This window comes from Molossus molossus, unplaced genomic scaffold (assembly GCF_014108415.1).
Source record: "Molossus molossus isolate mMolMol1 unplaced genomic scaffold, mMolMol1.p scaffold_m16_p_2, whole genome shotgun sequence".
Lineage (NCBI taxonomy): Eukaryota > Metazoa > Chordata > Mammalia > Chiroptera > Molossidae > Molossus > Molossus molossus.
Genome location: NW_023425355.1, coordinates 97,686,749 through 97,701,895, shown reverse-complemented (window position 1 = coordinate 97,701,895; position 15,147 = coordinate 97,686,749). Strand labels below are relative to the sequence as shown.

General features: G+C 36.9%; 1 protein-coding gene across 2 annotated transcripts in view; it reads right to left on the bottom strand.

Annotated features, from left to right (window-relative positions):
• Positions 1 to 15,147, bottom strand: part of PHF8 (PHD finger protein 8) — a 113,106-nt gene that overhangs the window by 14,239 nt on the left and 83,720 nt on the right. For both annotated transcript variants that reach the window (XM_036270364.1, XM_036270365.1), the window contains exon 19: positions 10,990 to 11,085. In XM_036270364.1, the coding sequence (XP_036126257.1) occupies positions 10,990 to 11,085 (96 nt within the window). The remainder of the gene's footprint in view (positions 1 to 10,989; positions 11,086 to 15,147) is intronic.

Sequence of the window (15,147 nt, the reverse complement as noted above, 5' to 3'; positions counted from 1 at the left end):
TGAAGCTTTCTCTCAAAGCCTAGTGCTAAAGCTTTTCCCCAAGGGGTATTTATCAAAATTATTTAAATGCCAGTGCTTAATGTCACAGCTCTTAAGGGGATGGATATCAGTTGTGGCAAATAATAGACTAACCCAAAAGCTTAAAAAGAAAAGCTGGGGAATGAGATATACACTAGGGATTTAAAAAGCTCCCACATATTTATGGGAATCTAGAAGGCCATAAGCATTCATAATGTATGATCAGGAAAGACTTGAGAAAGCCCTAAGCAATCACCTCTGGCCGACTCTGAGGCTCCGAAAACCAGGAAGTGTAGCCTACAAAAAGTTGTAAATTGCCTGCCTGGATATTGAGGGCACATAGAGGCCCTTATCTAGCACTGGGAGATTTACTGACTCTACTCATTTAAGGAAATCTCTGTCCAATCATTAGCTGACCACTAAGCTAACTGAGTAGAGGCTTCAATAGCCACAAATAAAGAGAATACATACTTTAATGACTTTTCTCAACTAATGCTATAAACAAATAACAAATAGCAACAAAACAAACTCTGGAGAGTGGGGCATATCTGATTTCTAGAGTTGCCACATTATTTAAAATGTTCAATTTTCAACAAAAAATTACCAGGTATGCAAAGAACTCAGAAAGCGTAGACATACACAGGAAAACAAGTAACCAATGAACACGGTACCTGATTTCCTAAACAAAGATGGACTTACTAGACAAGGACTTTATACCAGTTATTCTAAGCATGTTCAAAGACCTAAAGGAGACCATGTATAAAGAATGAAAAGCATAAAAATTCTGTTCCACTAAACAGAGAATACCAATAGACAGAAATTATAAGAATGAATCAAATAGACATTTTAGAGTTGAAAAGTAAAATAACTGAAATGAAAATTTCACTAGAGGGTTTCAACAGCAGATTCGAGCTGGCAATAGGAAGAATCAGTAACCTTGAAGATGGGTTGAGTTTTTTTTTTCCATTCTGATGAGAAGTAAAATTAATGAGAATTATGAACAGAGACAAAAGGAACTTTGGGATGCCATCAAATTTAACAACATATGCATATGACATTCTGAAAGGAAGAGAGTGAAAGGGGCAAAAAGACTATTTGAAGAATTAATCACTGAAATTTATAAAATTGATGAAAAGTATCAAACTATATACCCAAGAAATTTAACAAACTACAAGTTGGAATAAGCTCTAAGAGACTACACATCATAATCAAAACCAAAGACAAAGAGAGGAGCTTGAAATCAGCAAGGCAGAAAACACTTACAACATAAGGGGATTCTCAATAAGATTAACAGCTTATTTATCATCAGAAACCATGCAGAATAAAAGGCAGTGGGGTTGCATATTCAAAGTGCTGAATGAAAAACACTGTCAACCAAGAAGTCTAAAGCCAGCAAAATGAGCTCACTGACAGACGTGCCATATAAGAAATACTATAAGAAGTTAATTGGGTTAAAATTAAAAGGACAGTACAGAGTAAATCCAATTCACATGAAAAATGAGCACTAGTAAAGGTAACTACATAAGTAAATATAAATAAAAGTATAAACATATTTTTGTTGTATCTCATTTTATTCTATCTAATTAAAAAGACAGCGGAATAAAGCAACAATCATGACTATGTTCATGAGTACAAAGTGTGTAAAGATATAATTTGTGATAGTAAGAGCATAAAGAAGAAACATAATGAAACTATAGGAGCAAAGCTATTGTATATTATTGAAATTAAGTTGATATTGATCTGAATTAGAATGGTATAATTAATGTTAAAACCCAGGATAATCACTAAGAAAATGACTCAAATATATATATTAATGAAAGAAATTAAAAAGTGACACTAGAAAGCAGAAAAACTAAAAAAAGGCAGTAATGAAAAAAACTAATGAACAAAAAAAAGACAGAGGAAACAAAAATGAACAATGTAAACCCTACTTTGCCAGTTATTACAATACGCATAAAACAATTATATTCTCCAATTAAAAGGCATAGATTGGCAGAATATACAAAAATTCATAATCCTACTATATGTTGTTTAAAAGACACACAGTCTAGATTCAAGACACAGATAAAAACAAAAGGACAGAAAATGACATACCATAAAGACATTATCCAAATGAGAAAATGAACGGCTATTCCTATGTCAGATAAAATAGACTTTAAAACAAAAATTGTTATTAGAGACATAGGAGGGACATTTTATAATGATAAAAGGGTCAATCCATCAATAAGAAATAAATTGTAAACATAAATGCACCTAGTATAACTTGATATCTGGTATTGTGATCCCTCTTACTTTGTTATTCTTTTTCAAAATTGCTGTGGCTCTTCGGGATCTTTTTTGGTTCTATATAAACTTTCTAGTTCTCGGAAATATGTCATTGGTATTTTAATGGGGATTGCATCGAATCTGTAGATTGCTTTGGGATATTTTAATGATATTAATTCTTCCAATCCATGAACAAGGTCTATGCTTCCACACTTTTATATCTTCCTGTAGTTTTCTGTAAATAGGTCCTTTACTTCTTTGGTTAAGTTTATTCCTAGGTATCTTAATTTTTTTGCCATAATGGTAAATGGGATTTTTTAGTTTTTCTTTCTGTGAGTGCATTATTGGTGTATAAGAATGACGTCAATTTCTTGACGTTAATTTTCTATCCTGCTACCTTGCCAAATTCATTTATTAAATCAAGTAGATTTTTGATGAAGTCTTTAGGGTTTTCTATGTACAATACCATGTCATCTGCAAATAATGACAGTTTCACTTCCTCCTTTCCAATTTGGACACCTTTTATTTTTTCTTTTTGTCTAATTGCTGTGGTTAAGACTTCCAGTACTATGTTAAATAAGAGTGGCAAAACTGGGCATCCCTGTCTTGCTCCTATTCCTAAGGGAAATGATTTTTTGTTTTTATCCATTCAGTATGATGTTGGATGCAGGTTTTTCATATATGGCATTTATTATGTCAAGATATTATCCCTCTCTTCTCACGTTGCTGAGCATTTTTATCAGAAATGGGTGCTAGATTTTTTCAAATGCATTTTCAGTGTCTATTGATAAGATCATATGGTTTTTATCTTTCATTTTGTTTATGTGGTGTATCACATTTACTGATTTGTGAATATTGTACCACAAAGCCACTGTAATCAGAACAGCCTGGTACTGGCACAAGAACAGGCATATAGATCAATGGAACAGAACAGAGAACCCAGATATTGACCCAAGACATTATGTTCAATTAATATTTGACAAAGGTGGCAAGAGCATACAATGGAGTAAAGACAGCCTCTTTAATAAATGGTGTTGGGAAAATTGGACAACTACATGCAAAAAAATGAAACTAGATCATCAACTTACACCATACACAAGAATAAACTCAAAATGCATAAAAAAATAAAAGATTTAAATGTGACTCGTGAATCCATAAAAATCCTAGAAGAAAATGTAGGCAACAAAATTTCAGACATCACACACAGAATTTTCACTGATAAAAATGCCTAAGGCAAGAGAAACAAAGGAAAAAATGAACACATGGGACTATATCAAACTAAAAACTTCTGCAGAACAAAAGAAACAAGCATCAAAATGAAAAGGGGACCCACTATATGGGAGAGCATAACTGCCAATGATACATCAGATAAGGAGTTAATTTCCAAAATATATAGAAGATTCATACAACTCAACAAATGGAAGACCAAGAACCCAATTAAAAAATGGACAGAGGCCCTGGCCGGTTTGGCTCAGCGGTTAGAGTGTCGGCCTGCGGTCCTGAGAGACTCGGGTTCGGTTCCCACTAAGGGCGTGTACCTCGGTTGCAGTTTGTCCCCGGTCCTGGTCGGTTGTGCGGGTGGCAGCCACTCGATGTGTTCCTTTCACATTGATGTTTCTCTCTCTCTCTCTCTGTTCCTCTCTCTCCCTCCCACTCTACCTGAACAAAAAATGGAAAAATGTCCTCGGGTGAGGATAAAAAAAAAAGAAAGAAAAAAAATGGACAGAGGACCTAAACAGACACCTCTCCAAAAAGGACATACAAATGGCCAAGAGACATATGAAGAAATGCTCAATGTCACTAATCATCAGAGAGATGCAAATTAAAATGACCATGAGGTATCACCTCACACCTGCCAGAATGGCTGCCATCAACAAATCATCAAACAACAAGTGCTGGCAAGGGTGTGGAGAAAAGGGGACTCTAGTACATTGCTGGTGGAAAGGCAGACTGGTGCAGCTACTATGGAAAACAATACGGTGTTTCCTCAAAAAATTAAAAATAGAATTGCCATTTGACCCAGTGATCCCACTTCTAGGAATATACCCTAAAAAGCCTGAAACACCCATCAGAAAGAATATATGTACCCCCATGTTCATAGCAGCACTATTTATAATAGCTAAGATCTGAAAACAGCCCAAGTGTCCATTAATAGATGAGTGGATAAAAAAGCTGTGGTACATATACACAATGAACACTATGCAGCTGTTAGAAAGAAAGATCTATTATCCTTTGAGACAACATGGAGTGACCTGGAGAATATTATGCTAAGTGAAATAAAGCCAATCAGAAAAAGACAAATATCACAGGATCTCACTTATTTGTGGAATATAATGAACAAAATAAGTTGATGAACAAAACAGACCCAGAGACATAGAAAGGAGTACAGTTCAGACTAACAAACCTCAGAGGAGGGGGGCAGGGTGGGGTGAGAGATAAGATAAACCAAAGAACTTATATGCACATATGCATAACCAATATACATAAACAACAATGCTGGTGGTGGGGAGGGGTGGGATTGGGAAGAGGGTGTCTAGAGGGGAAAAAGGAGAAACATCTGTAACAAAATAATTAATAAAAAGTGGAAAAACCCACATATATGTACCTAACAAAAGAGACCCAGAATACATGAAGCAAAAACTGACTGAATTAAAGGAAGAAACAGATCATTCAGTAACAGTTGGAGACTTCAATGCCCCACTTTCAATAACGGACAGGACAATTAGAAGAACATCAAGAAAATATACATTTATGATGTCTCAAACTTCACTAAAAATCCTTGAAAAAAAAGATGTGCAAGTACAGCAAAATGTTCATCATTAAATATGGGTGATAAGCTTACCACAGTGGCAGTATCGTAGCCAACAAGGAAATTCCAAGGTGCGATTATTGCTAATTTAAAAATATATATATGGGTGATAAACATATGGGTGTTCATGGTACTAACCTTTCTAATTTCGTGTATATTTGAAATTTTAAACAACAAACTTTTTTAAACAAAAAAAGAAAAATATGTACTGATTACTCCTGTTCTTATAATCACATTAACTTGATTATTATAGCACTGTAGTATTTTAAATATCTAATAAAACTAATTTATTTCCATTTACTTTTTTTATTCCAAAACTCTTTAAACTAATCATACCTGTTTACTCTTTTAAATTAATTTCATAATGAGTTTACCACTAAACTCAGCAAGTCCCATTCTTCTCACTAAGTGGCCCCAGGCCCAGCACTAGGAGCAGCCAGCATTGGTTCAAAACTTGGCTTTGTCTGGGCACCTCCAAGCCCAGCACAAGAAACAGCCATCTGCAAGTCACATTGTAGCTTATGTCTGGTGGCCCCTGGTAGAATACAGGCAATGGCTGACCTTGCCCCAGAGCCAGAACACCCACAGTAGACAGCTTCAGACCATGGCAAAAAACTACCACCCAACCACCTCTACAAGCAACACACTCAAGGAGTGGACTCCGTTGGTACCTGTTGAAGTCAGTCTTGCTCTGTGTGATGGGCCCTGCACAGCTGGTCCTCCAAGGTAGTCAGAGGTCAGTGGTCCGTGGGCACAGCCAGTACTTACAGCTGATCAGCCTGAGTAAATCCCTCCCATTGACATGCCAACAGCAATCAAGACTCAATTACAACTGAAGGGTGTACAGTCCACATTAGGGGTATACCTTGAGGGAATAGCTGGGGTGATCACGGAGGTTGTGCCACTGGACCCTACAGGACACCTACTACAATAGGCCACCCTAGGAGAAATAACAACTCTACCTAATACATATAAACAAACACAGGGAGGCTGCCAATGGAGGAGACAAAGAAACATGTACCAAATAAAAGAACAGAAAAAAACTCCAAGAAAAAAACGAAACAAAATGAAGATAAACAATCTAATAGCTGCAGAGTTCAAAACACTAGTTATAAGGATGTTCAATGAACTCAGTGAGGGCCTCAAGAGCATAAAAGAGGACCAGTCAGAAATAAAGGAGGCAATAACTGAAATAAAGAATAATTTGCAGGGAATCAACCGTAGAGTAGGTGACACCGGGAAGCAAACCATCAATTTGGAATATAAAGAAGCAAAAAACACCCAATCAGAACAGTAAAAAGAAAAAAGAATCCAAAATAATGAGGATAGTGTAAGGAGCTTCTGGGACAGCCTCCAGCATACCAACATTCACATCATGGGAGTGCCAGAAGGAGAAAAGAGAACAAGGAATTGAAAACCTATTTGAAAAAATAATGACAGAGAACTTCCCTAACTTGGTGAAGGAAATAGACATACAAGTCCAGGAAGCACAAAGAGTCCCAAACAAGATGAACCCAGAGGCCCACACCAAGATACATCATCATCAAAATGCCAAAGGTTAAATACAAAGAGAGAATCTTAAAAGCAGCAAGAGAAAAGCTGTTAGTTACCTACAACAGAGCTCCTATGACTGTCAGCCAATTTCTGAAAAGAAACATTGCAGGCCAGAAGGGAGTGGCAAGAAATATTCAAAGTGATGAAAAGCAAGGACCTACAACCAAGATTACTCTATCCTGCAAAGCTATCATTTAGAATTGATGGCCATATAGACAGTGTCCCAGAAAAGAAAAAGCTAAAGGAGTTCATCACCACCAAACCATTATTATATGAAATGTTGAAGGGTCCTCTTGAAGAAAAAGAAGATAAAAAATATAAATAAAATGGCAATAAATACATATCCATCAATAATTGAATCTACAAACAAAATGAGCATGCAGAACAGAGACTCATAGATACAGAACTTTTTGTTGGTTGCCAGATGGGAGGGGGGATGGAGGAATGGGTGAAAAAGGTGAAGGGATTAAGAAGTACAAACTCGCCCTGGCCGGTTTGGCTCAGCGGTTAGAGCGTCGGCCTGCGGTCCGGAGAGACCCGGGTTCGGTTCCCGCTAAGGGCATGTACCTCGGTTGCAGTTTGTCCCCGGCCCTGGTTGGTCGTGCGGGTGGCAGCCACTCGATGTGTCCCTTTCACATCGATGTTTCCCTCTCTCTCTCTTCCTCTCTCTCCCTCCTACTCTATCTGTACAAAAAATGGAAAAATGTCCTCGGATGAGGATTAAAAAAAAAAAAAAAAAAAAAAAAAAAAAGAAGTACAAACTGGACCCTGGCCCGTTTGGCTCAGCGGTTAGAGCATCAGCCTGCGGTCCAGAGACCCGGGTTAGGTTCTTCCTAAGGGCACGTACCTCAGTTGCAGTTTGTCCCCGGCCCTGGTTGGGTCGTGTGGGTGGCAGCCACTCAATGTGTACCTTTCATGTCAATGTTTCTCTCTCTCTCTCTCTCTCTCTCTCTCTCTCTCTCTCTTCCTCTCTCTCCCTCCCGCTCTATCTGAACAAAAAATTTAAAAAATGTCCTCAGGTGAGGATAAAAAAAAAAAAAAAAGTATAAACTGGTTGTTAGACTGACAAACCTCAAATGGAAGGGGGTGTAGGGGGCAGGAAGAGATAAACCAAAGAACTTATATACATATATGCATAACCAATGGACACAGACAATATTGTGGGGAAAAAACAGGGGAGGCGGGAGAGGGGAGGAGGGGGGTCAATAGAGGAAAAACGAGGAACATCTGTGGAAGCAGAGGAGAGGGAGGGGTCAATAGGGGAAAAAGAAAGGACAGCTGTAATTCCATCAACAATAAAGATAAGTTTAAATAAATAAATATTAAATTAAATTTAAAAATTAAGTAATTTATTAATTCCACAATGTATTCATCACTAAATTCCATTAGGATTTTAATCAGAGATAGTGTTAAACATATAAATTTAATTACTGACCCTGTAAAACACTGTCTTGCCCAAACAGTGTGGTTCAGTGGATTGAGCATCATCTCACGCACCAGAGGTCACAGGTTCGATTCCTGGTCAGGGCACATGCCCAGATTGCAGGCTCAATTCCCAGTAGGAGGTGTCCAGGAGGCAGCCAATTGATGTTTCTCCCTCATTGATATCTCTCTCTCTCCCCCTTTCCCTCCCTCTCTATCTAAAAATATTAAAATATTTTAAAAGTATATAAATAAATAAAATGCTCAATCTTTGTAAACAGGCAAATTATACACCTCTATTTATTCATGTCTTCTTTTATGTTCCTCAGTAAAGTCTGAAATTTTGTTCATGTAGGTTCCACACATAATCTTAAGATTACTCTGGGGTATTTTATACAATTGTTGTTATTATCAATAGAATCTTTTTTCCTCAGTGCATTATGGTTATAATGATATGTAACAATTCTTTATTTTTGGATATATGGGTTTCATTCAGTAGTTATCAAATTTGTTGAATTCTTATAGTTTTAACAGTTTTTCAGTTGATCCTCTTTCATTTTCTAATTATAAAATCATATTAGTTCTTTCACTTGTCAAATATTTATTAAACATCTCACATGTGCCAGGCACTGTACAAGGTGCTTCAGATACAATGAAGGACAAAAATAAACAGGATTCCTACCCTCAGGGAGCCTCATATCATTATTTGGTCTCTTAATTCCCAATAGTTACTGTTGTTATTTCTGCTTCATTACTAATTATGCTGTCTAGAACTTCTAGAACAATGTTAAGTAATAGCAGTGATGATGGGCATATTCGTCTTATTCTTATTTAAATGAAAATACCCTTAGTAGAATGCTTCAGTCATTTGGGGTTAAGAATCTACTTTGAAAATATGATAAATGTTATTAGCTTTCTATCTACAGAAAAATACATGCACATATGTATACATTTAAATTAAACTACAGGGCGGGGAGGGAGGGGTAGGACGGTGTCAATGGGGGGAAAAGGAGAAACATCTGTAACAAAAATAAACAAACTACAGCCCTGGCCGGTGTTGCTCAGTGGTTGCATCAGCCCACAAACCAAAGGGTCACAGGTTTGATTCCTGGTCAAAGGCACATACCTGGGTTGCAGATTCAATCCTCAGTCCCAGTCAGAGCATGTGTGGGAGGCAACCAATCACTGTGTCTCTCTCATATCAATATTTCTGTTTCTCTCTCTCTCCCCTCCCTCCCACTCTCTCTAAAAAGCAATGGAAAAAAATATCCTCAGGTGAGGGGTAACAAAAAAAAAGAAAGAAAAGAAATTATGTTATAAACCCTATAATATTGAGTTACTGAGTTTTGGAGGTAATGACAACAAAAATGAAAACTATGAGGTTGCCTCGCAGGCATGGAATTATAGGGAGGAATAGCAGAGGCAGAATACTACTGCATTTCATCCTAAACTCCTCTGTACTATTTGATTTGATACCAGATGGATGCATACATTATTTTAAATAAAGGGCAAAATAATTTTAAAGTAGGATACATAACTGTATACATAGAGATTTCAACCATAAAAAGAAAAATGCACAAGAAAAAAAGACTAGAAGAAAATATGTCAACACATTAACAGTGGTTGCTTCTGGGTAGCAGAATCATGGGTGGTTTCTTTTTTGTACTTTCCTCTATTTTCTGTATTTGCCAAATTTTTTATTATGCTAATAAATCAGAAACTATAGGAGAAAATAGGCCTGAAGAAAGAAAAAAGAAATACTTGCTGATTGACGCACTAAGAGAATACTTTCCAGGACTGCCCTGCCATGTCACACCCCCCAAACCCAAGCAAACACCAGAAAGGCCAAATAAGAATAGCAGGCCCTTTATCTCCTGGGGAAACAGGTACTGAGATGCCAGCACCCTCTGTGGTGATCTGTTGTAGTAATGGCTCTCAATTTGCTCACATCTCCTTGTATGCATGAGAATTTTGCAGCTCCTCCTTTCAGGAGATGGAATCTATTTCTCCACTCCTGGAATCAAGACTTGGCCATGTAACTTGCTTTGGCCAATGAGACAACAGAAAACATGACATAAGCAGAGGCTTGAAGAGTGCTTGCACACTGGGGCTTGTTGTTTCTTGATGCTGAATACTCTGTGCTTGTTAACTTTTGAAAAAAGCTTGGGCTAGTCTCCTGTGAGTGAAAGACCACATGGAAAGAGGTCCCAGCCCAACCAAAGTTAGGTCCCAGACACCTGAGGGAGATCTTTTCAGACCATCCAACCCCAGCCAAGCTGGTCCAGAACAGCAGCTCAGTCAATTTAGAGAACCATGAGAAATGATCAACTGTTGTTCTAAGCCACTAAGTTTTGGGTAACTGGATAATCAGTAAAAGCTAACTGACACACCCTCCAATGTGAAAACCACCCAGCCAGTGAGATGAATAAAATTCTTTTATTATTCTCTAAATTTCATGTTCAAGTCAGTGATCATTTTCTTATTTTTCAGAGATGGCCTCTCTGCTAGCATAGGTGACAGTCTAAGGAGTCTTGGGCCTTCTGGGGCTTCATAGTCAGCATAATTTCCCTCCTTTGACATTAATATTACCAAAGGGCTATGAAGATGGTAGCAGAATGTTCTCAGAAGTCTTAGGCTACTTGCTAAAATCTGTTCAAGGTCTTCCTCATTTCATCTCAAGCCATGAAACATCAGAAGCAATGTGCTCCATTACCTCTGGCTTTGCTGAACTGAGTGCACAAACTGTGTCTCATTGATCATTTTACTCCAGCACCTAATACCTGGCACAGAGCAGGCACAATTTGCTAAATAAACAAATGAGTAACTGAATCATGTCTTCCTATATTAAATATCTCACCTACCTCCAGCCTATTTTTCCCCCAACCATCCCCACATTATTTAAGGGCAGAATACTAACTCACCTTTAGGACTCCAAGGAGCATCATCTGAGTTCTTCTTTTTCTTGGGTCGAGATTTCAAAGCAGGATCATCATCATCAGATTCCAGGGAAGGGTAAACTATAATGAGAGGGAAAAGCAAGGTAAACTAAGATCTCCTCCAGAAGGGTGAGAACAGAATGATACCTACCTCAGCTACCACTTCCCCACAAGTGGACCCCTTAATTCATCCATATTTAACTACAGGAGTCCCTGAATATGCCACATATTCATGCCTTTCTACCTTTGCACTCTTGCTGCAAATGTCCTTCTCCCAGCATCATCTAATTCTAACTGACTCACCCCACATCCATTTAGTGAGTAACTTCATAAGTTACTTTACTGACCCTGCAAAATTCAGCTCTACATTCACTTCCTAAAGCCTTCCCTCATTCTCCTAATCTGATTCAGATGCCTCCTCAACTTTCCATAGTATCCTGTGCATATCCCTACTGGAGGTATGTATTATATAGTGCTTAAGAGATAATAAGTAAATCTGTCACTTCGAATTTACCAGTAGGGTGGGGAAATGTATTGTTTGATATCAAACTAAGGGAACCTAACATAATATAGAGTAGGTGCTAAGTGTTTGCTGAATTAATGAAAAAAGAATGGTATACACATTATTCCAAAAAGGGAATAAAAAGACTACTTGGGCTGAATTAGGGACAAGATTACTGAAAATGAATGTTATGAATAACAAAACATATATAGAAGCATCTCATACTATACAAATACAAACATCCAGTTTTATTACACTCTCCTTACAATCCACAAGCAACACTTATAGAATTTAATGGGATGTGGTCTAGAAAGGTCCTACTGATGAAGTCAAACTCTGCTGCTATGGCTAAACCTAAAAGAGAAGCAATGTGAGAATGAAAACTTCCTCCTAATGAACAGCCTCAAATTTCTCTAGAATTTTACTTCATCAGAAGAATCCAGTCTCCCATGTCTTTCCAGAAAGTTCTCTTTGTAAGAAAATAAGCCCATTTTTCAGGCCTTCCTCCTTGAGCAAAGAGATAAAAACCCCTGCCTACTGACTTATAAAGGTTATTTTTAAAGAAGGGTCACTGATTGTCCCTAGAAAGAAATGACTACTGGTAACAGAGTTGTTTGAGAAAAGTCCCATCCATCCCACTAGCTCCAAGGCTGTCAATGTTATTTTGTTGGGTCTGAAATGTTTTTCCACCTCAAGAAAAGAAGTGTGGTGTGGTAGAAAGACCTTGAGTGTCAGGATCAGACAATTACTTTGAAATTCTGGAGTAACCAACTACCTTTATATCCTAAGAGAACTAATTATTTAAATCTTCTATCTTCACCTATAAAATTGAATAAATACCATCTGCCTTGCAAAGTTGTGGGGATTGAGAAATAATATATATATAAAGTAACAATCAAAAGGAATTCATTCTAAGGGTCATCTCTTATTTGAGAGGGGACAGCATGTAGTAATAAACTCCAGACATTTTAAGAAAATACAAGTTAAAATATGCATATTAAAAATATAAGGGTAGAAGATGTAATGCTTCCCAAAATGTGGAATAAGGAGATCCAAGAATCTGTCCCTCCACTGATACAACCATTAAGCAGGCAAAAACCGTAAGAATCTGGAATCCAATAAAAATTTACAATAACAAAGAGAATGCTTAAAAACAAAACAAAAGGCTGCTGAATTTAGACATGTAGGGAAATCTTTGTCAGGAAATATCAAGGAATACAGACTTTGAAAAAATCGTTTGCACAGTCACTAGATAAATAGATAACTGTAGCTCACAATAAGCAACAGCAGCAAACTCTGGGTAGGAAGAAAAATATAAATCTAGAAATACCACATTACAATATTCAACAAAAAATTATGAGGCATGAAAAGAAACAGAAAAGTATGTTTCATCTACAAGAAAAAAATATATTGATAAAACTGTCCATGAGGCGGACACTGGACTTATTATACAAAGACTATATAAATCAGTATGTCTCAAAAAGAGAAAAAAATTAATTTTCTATCAAAAGATAGAAATATATTTAAAAAACAAATTTTAGAGCTGCAATGTACAATGGCTTGAAAAAATAATTCACTAGATGGGTTCAATACAGATTTTGAGCAGGCAGAAGAATCAACAAACATAAAGAAAGTTCAATAATCACTTTAAATGTAAATGGCTTAAATGCTCCAATCAAAAGACATAGGGTAGCTGAATGGATAAGAAAACAAAACCAATCTATATGCTGTCTACTAGAGATCCACTTCAGAACAAAATATACACACAGACTAAAAGTAAAAAAGATGGGAAAGGTATTTTATACAAATGACAAAGTAGACTTTAAAACAAAGGCTAATATCACATGATCTCACTTATTTGTGGAATATAATGAACATAACAGTCTGAGGAATGGGGTAGTCCCAGAGACGTGGAAGTGGGGTACAGACTGACAATCCCCAGAAGAGGGGGTGGTGGGGGAGAGATAAACCACAGAACTTATATGCATGTATGCATGAACAATGGACATGGACAACAAAGCTAGGACAGGGCAGGGAGGGAGGGGGAGGGCGAAATCAGTGGGGAAAAAAGGAGAAATATGTAACAAAAATAAATAGCCCTGGCCGGTTTGGAACAGCGGTTGAAGCATTGGCCTGCGGTCCAGAGAGACCCAGGTTCGGTTCCCGCTAGGGGCACGTGCCTCGGTTGCAGTTTGTCCCCGGCCCTGGTTGGTAGTGCGGGTGGCAGCCACTCAATGTGTTCCTTTCACGTTGATGTTTCTCTCTCTCTCTCTCTTCCTCTTTCTCCCTCCCACTCTATCTGAACAAAAAATGGAAAAATGTCCTCGGGTGAGGGAAAATAAATAAATAAATAAATTTCAAAAATAGTAAAAAAAAATTTAATTAAAAAATAAAATAAATAAAACAAAGGCTACAATAAGAGACAGAAAGGACACTACATAATGATAAAGGGAGCAATCCAACAACAGGATATAACCCTTGTAAACACTTATGCACCCAACATAGGAGCACTTAAATATGTAAAACAAATCCTGATGAATATAAAAGGAGATATTGACATAAAAGGACATAATACAGTCATAGTAGATTTTAAAACCACAATGACCTCAATGGATAGATTTTCCAGACAGAAAATCAACAAGAAAAAAGTGGCCTTAAAAGACACACTAGATGAGATGGATTGAATTGATATTTTCAGAGCATTTCACCCCAAGAAAGCACAGTATACATTCTTTTCAAGTGCATATGGAAATTTTCTAGGATAGACCACATGTTAGGACACAAAACAAGTCTCAATAAATTTAAGAAGATTAAAATCATATCAAACATCTTCTATGACCATAATAGTATGAAACTAGAAATCAATCACAAGAAGAAAAAAACCTGAAAAACACACAAAGACATGGAGGTTAAATAACATGCTATGAAACAATGAATAAGGTAACAATGAGATCAAGGAAGAAATCAAAAGATACCTTTATGAAATAAACGAAAATGAAAACATAACAACCAAAAATCTATGGGACATAGTGAAAGCAGTCCTAAGAAGGAAATTCAGAGCACTACAGGCCTACCTATCTCAAGAAACAAGAATAATCTCAAATAAACAATTTAACTTTACACTTAAAGGAACAATAAACAAAGCCCAAAGTGAGTATAAGGAAGGAAATAATAAAGATCAGAGCAGAAATAAATGAGTCTTAAAAAAGATGCAAAAGATCAAAGAAACCAAGAGTTGGTTCTTAGGAAAGACAAAAACAAGAGTGACAAACTTTTAACCGGACTCATCAAGAAAAAAAAGAGAAAGAAACCAAATACATGAAATCAGAAATTAAAGAGAAGTAACAAGTGACACCAAAGATTATAACAAAATATTACAACTATAGGACAACATATTGGACAATCTGGATGAAATGGATAAATTCGTAGAAACACACAATCTTCAAAAACTGAATCTCTGAAGAATCAGAGAATCTGAATGGATAGATTACAACTAGTGAAATTGAAGCAGTAATAAACAACTAAACTCCCAAAAAACAAAACTCCTGGACCAAAAGGCTTCACAGGTGATTTTCACCAAACATTCAAAGAAGAACTAACACTTATCCTTCTCAAACTATTCCAAAAAATTAAAGAGGAGG